The 5,020-nt window shown below is 45.9% G+C and overlaps 1 protein-coding gene across 1 annotated transcript in view; it reads left to right on the top strand.

Moving 5' to 3' along the window:
- Positions 1-3,970: 3,970 nt before the first annotated feature.
- LOC149329835 (uncharacterized) overlaps positions 3,971-5,020 on the top strand; it is a 37,094-nt gene continuing 36,044 nt past the window's right edge. The window contains exon 1 of the mRNA XM_089560538.1: positions 3,971-4,322. Within this exon, the coding sequence (XP_089416664.1) occupies positions 4,228-4,322 (95 nt within the window). The 5' untranslated portion in view covers positions 3,971-4,227. The remainder of the gene's footprint in view (positions 4,323-5,020) is intronic.

Raw genomic sequence — 5,020 nt, 5'->3', positions numbered from 1 at the left:
TATTTTCTACGGGATGATTATCTGTGCCATTAACAATGTTTTTTGAAGATGGCACCTACAAGACATCAAGAGCGTCTTCTTTTTTACACGTAGTACTTTCTCAGAAATGACATAATTTTTCTGTTCTCTTGAGTGCCAAAACAATAGTGTATTATAGGTGTACAGTCGCGAGTAAAAAAGATTAGCACACATGACGGAACACCGGAGCGCCGGAATGACAACGCGTGGCGCTGCGGGAGACGAAGAGGCTGATAACGAGAGTGCCGGGCCGTTCCCATTCTACAGTATTAGGGGGGTTCAGGGGACTGTCACGGACCAGCAAAATTACTGGCTAAAAAGCAGCGCTACCATCTATTGTTCCCGCGAGTTCCTTTTGACAAACCACACGGCGGCGGAATGCTTCGCTTGCTGCGCTGTCTTATCAAAACCAGCTGGAGAGTCGTCGTCTGCACTGGCACAAACCTTGTCCAAATCTAGAAGCACTATTGAGAAATACTGCTCACTTGTCCTTTCCTTACTCTCGCGGCCCATTCTGATTACACCAAGTATTGTTGCTAAGCGTCAAACACGCTGCAATAGTGCGAAATTCAGCCAGGATTTAACAATCCCATCGTCGTAGGGCTGCAACAGAGAAGTTCTTTCGGAGCTCAAAATAATATGCGCTATCGCGAGTAAATGCTCAAAGAGTATATGACGGAAGCGTTTGGAATTGAGTTGAATAGAAGTAAAGACATTCGCGCTCGTTTGCGGGATTCAAATGCTACAGGAGGAATGCGCAATTTATGAAGATACTGAATGCAGCGTAAAAGTTAGTGCTATTGTCAACGATGGTTTGTGTGAGCTCTGTATTTACGACTTTAGCTTTGTAGAAAAGAATAAGTCGTGTAGCTGTGTAGCGAGGCTACATCGTGCTCACGAAGACGTCAAGTTTATTCTGCAGTCCGTGCTCTAAAGCGGCGATCACAATTCTGAAGAGCACTGAAGCCAACCATTAAGTCGTGACAAGAAGGCAACCGGAGCATCGACCTTCCAGGTAGGAGTTGCCAAGCAAACACGTGGCTCGGCTGCTAATCCTACTGTAACCATGCTGAGTCTCCCCACTAATTAGGTGTTAAGTATGGCAAGGCCGTTGGTTCAACTGCTCTTCGCTGCGACATCGTCAAGCATGACGGAAAGTACGGAGCAGGCATCTTTTGATCGCTGCCGGCTGCGGTTAACGTACTCCATCAGGAGGCAGCTTCAGGTCGCAGAATAGCACGGACCCCAGTTTCAATGCGAGGAAAACAATTCCGCAGGAACCTGAGTACATAGATAACCTGCAAGGAATTAGTGCGCAACAAAACGTCGCCATGGGCTCTTCCAAGCAGACACGCAGGTCGTCAAATTACCGTGGCTCCTAGTACATGTAACACGGAAAATTAGGTATTGGCCACTCTAATATTCCAATTTTCGTTTATACTACAACATACCTACAGCACTCCTTCCAAATGCAAGTCATACAAACAGTGCAATATGAAGGGAATCATATACCCTAAACAAAAGTTAGCATACATGAGAATATAGAGAAGTAGCCTATCCTCTAGTGCACTCCCTTTTAGAGATAAGGTATGCTGCCCAAGTTCAGGAGAATGCTTACTCTTGGCAGAAGAGGTATATTAACACTCTATAGCGTGGCAACTTGATGCAATTAGCAACAGGATGTTTTTAAACTAGGCATTACAAATCTTCAGGTTAGCTAATTGAGAAGATAGAAACCTAGGCTAAATTCATCGCAAATGCTACAACTTCCCATTCCTCGGCGAGGGACTTGGCTTCCGCTTCAAACCGTAAGTATTCAGTATCTTTAGTGGTAGAAATCAATAGGTCTTCTGCAGCATAACTTGCACCTAAAAGGGAGTATGCTAGTGGAAGGCTTGGTTTATTTTATTCATATAGATTCTAATTGTGTTTATAGTGCACAGAGGGTAATCTGAAGGGTTCACATGAGGTCACTTCAGAAATTTTCTGGCACAGCGCGGTTCAGCAGTGCAAACCGGAGGAGGTGGCGATAATCGATCAAATATGGCCTAACTTTTCTGTTGCAATATTTCTGACGGCGCCAAAAGGCGCACACACAAGTAAAGAGAGGAAGTAACGGTCAGTAAAGGCGCTCTTACTGTCTGTTTCTTTCTGTTATTTCCTGTGCGTGTGCCTTTTTGCTCCGTTAAAAATATTGTAGCACGAACGAACAAGCCCTGCATCAAGAACTTTTCTGCCATGATACAAGCACATGGAAATGATGGCACTGTAATATCGGCGTAAAATTATTCACGCACTACTTGGTAAAACAAAAAACAGGGCTTTGTAAGTGGCAAGACGTCTAGCAGCGTCAAATTGCACTTGCCTATCACACCTGAGGGGAATCTATCATTTCAGATTCGATTTCATAATTTGAAACCTACGTGATTACTCGGAAAAGTTGGCTAGAAACCAAGCACTGGTAACACGTGCAGTCTTGGCCTCAGCTCGTGTGGAGTAAAACGGCACCTATCTCGTTTCCAAATAGAACACTAGACCCTGACAAATTTCACTACAATGAATTTAAGTACACTGTGGAAAGTAAAATCCTACACCGGTGCACTGTGACTGGTGTTACAGAGCGGGGAGTCTAGAAAACTTATGGCCGTACGAAGTCCTCCCTGAATGCGGAGCGGAAGCGGACGATGCGAAATTCAGTTGCGGGATATTCAAAAGAAAAGTTAATAAGATATCTGCTCATTGTCCGACGTAAAAGCGACAGCTTGAGTTTGCAAGTGCAGAGAGGGAAAGAAATTAGACGATTTGATGAGCACAACAGTCTTGCTGCTTTCCCACGAGAACGATTTGATGAGGTGGCTTTAGAAGTAAAGTCTGTAATGCAGTATGCACAGCAAAAGGCATCATTTACTTCTGCGTTCAAGGTTGGGCGAAGAACAACAAGCATGATGCCAGCATCCACTGGCGATGATTCCTCAGTGGAAGTCGATTCACCGGTGATGAGAGCCCAGCAGTATTATCTAAATATGTTTCGTATACTTATGGTACTTTGCGAGTTTAAGAATAGTTTGGTTTATGGGTGTTTAACGTCCCAAAGCGACTTAGACTATGAGAGACGCTGGAGCGAAGGGCTCCGGAAATTTCGACCACCTGAGGTTCCTTAACGGGCACTGACATGGCACAGTACACGGGCCTCTAAAATTTCGCCTCCATCAGAATTAGACCGCCGTGGCCGGGATCAAACCCGCGTCTTACGGTTCAGCAGCCTAGTGCCAGAACCACTGAGCCACTGCGGCGGCGAGTTTGGGAATGTGTATGTGGGCGCACGTTACTCGAATGGCGCCGGTAAAACCTAACCAAACATGTTCACAGCACTCATGGTTTGCTTTCTTGTGTTCATTGAGACATTTGTATCGATGGCCGACTGTGACTGCACAGTTATGCTCGTGTACCGCTTGGATGGGAAAGTGAAAAGCGCCGCTTTGTCTCCTAAGAGATTTCTTATGTAGTGCACCCATATAAAAGCCCGACAGAGAAGCACTTCTAAGACACCAGACACGGCATGTTCGAAAGGGTAAGTCGCCTTTGTTTGCGCATGTACCATCTGGGTCAAAAGCATGCAGCCACGCCGGCGGCATAAGGAGGATCCAGCGGAGCGCCAGCGCTGCGGTCTCCAGCTGATCGTGCTGCTCCTCGGCTGCGATTGTAAACAGGCTGCGAAATAGCTCTCCGCGCACGCTACCCGCTTAACTCTTATCATCGAAGAAAGGAAAGCGAGGGCAATGGCTTACGTCAGCCATTGTACACTGGCAGCCGGGGAGCAAGGGTTAGTGCCGGGACCCCAGCGCCGCCACTCGACAGCGATGCCGCTTCCACCACTGCCGCCGCTCCTCGATTACTTTTGGCAAAAACCGTAACAAAACAGAAAAGAAACTAGGATACGCGATGGGAAAATTTTATTCTTGAGATTTTAGTAAATGAGGATATATGAAAACCTCAGTTCAGCTGGTTTGGCCGAATGTATTTCGCGTGCCACTTCTCTAGTGTCGACAAAACGTCGAAAGACCAGCTGGCAACAATGACACCCAGCAGTCAAAACAGACTCCCAGCTTATCGAGCGGGAAGTCAAACGGAGCCTTGCAAACAGAAAAAAAAATGAGAAAATAGTGTCGCGATAAGGGCGTTGTGCACACGCCGCGCGCGCGGTGAGCCATGATACCCTGTACGGGCGGCTATCGTCAGAGGTGCCTGGCTAAACCCGGGGACCGAGAAAACATGTCCAGCTCGTACAGTTCCACTGACGAAAGGTTAGTTGTTTTATATAAACTGCCCGACAATGGTACGGGGTACTCTGCTTATGGTCGCTGCGCTACTAAATTGCTGTTTGGGCTCCGGTTGCTTTGTACACCAGCGAACGAACCCCTTGAAAGGAGCTGCCGCAAGGAGATGGGCTTGTACAACTAATACACAAGATTTTAAGCTTTGCTAGATTTGGCAACTTCCTTTCGGAGTTTGAAAACATTATAAAGTAAACAAAATTGCATACTTCTTTCGAACAAAAATACCGGATCATTTCGTAAATACTTCAGCAGTTAAGCCACATTGTGCAATTTAGCGTTTATTATAGTCGCTCCCGAGCTGTTCGAAACTGAGTACATCTGGATATGTATTTAGCGCCAGAAAATTAAAAAATAGTTCTGAACATTGCAGTACCCTTGTGCAACGCCAGTGCCTGTTCACTGCCGCTGGCTATAAGAAAAGAAAGTGCAACCGGCTAGCATATTAGGGATAACGGATTATTAAATATCAAAAAAGAGAATTGTTGTTCGCGGCCCCAGGAACAGCAGTTTCGATTAGCTTTAAGCTACTTTTGACCTTTGTTAAAAGCTAGCAGGCAATATTACTACAATGCATGTTTTCAGTAACGGTGAAGCAGCTGCTGCATAATTTTTGTGCTGCAAAATTTTTGAAGAATGATGCACGCTGCTCAGTCAAGCTTTGCTTT

This window comes from Amblyomma mixtum, chromosome 9 (assembly GCF_055824585.1).
Source record: "Amblyomma mixtum isolate Tamu chromosome 9, ASM5582458v1, whole genome shotgun sequence".
NCBI lineage: Eukaryota > Metazoa > Arthropoda > Arachnida > Ixodida > Ixodidae > Amblyomma > Amblyomma mixtum.
This window is presented reverse-complemented; position numbering and strand designations above follow the sequence as displayed.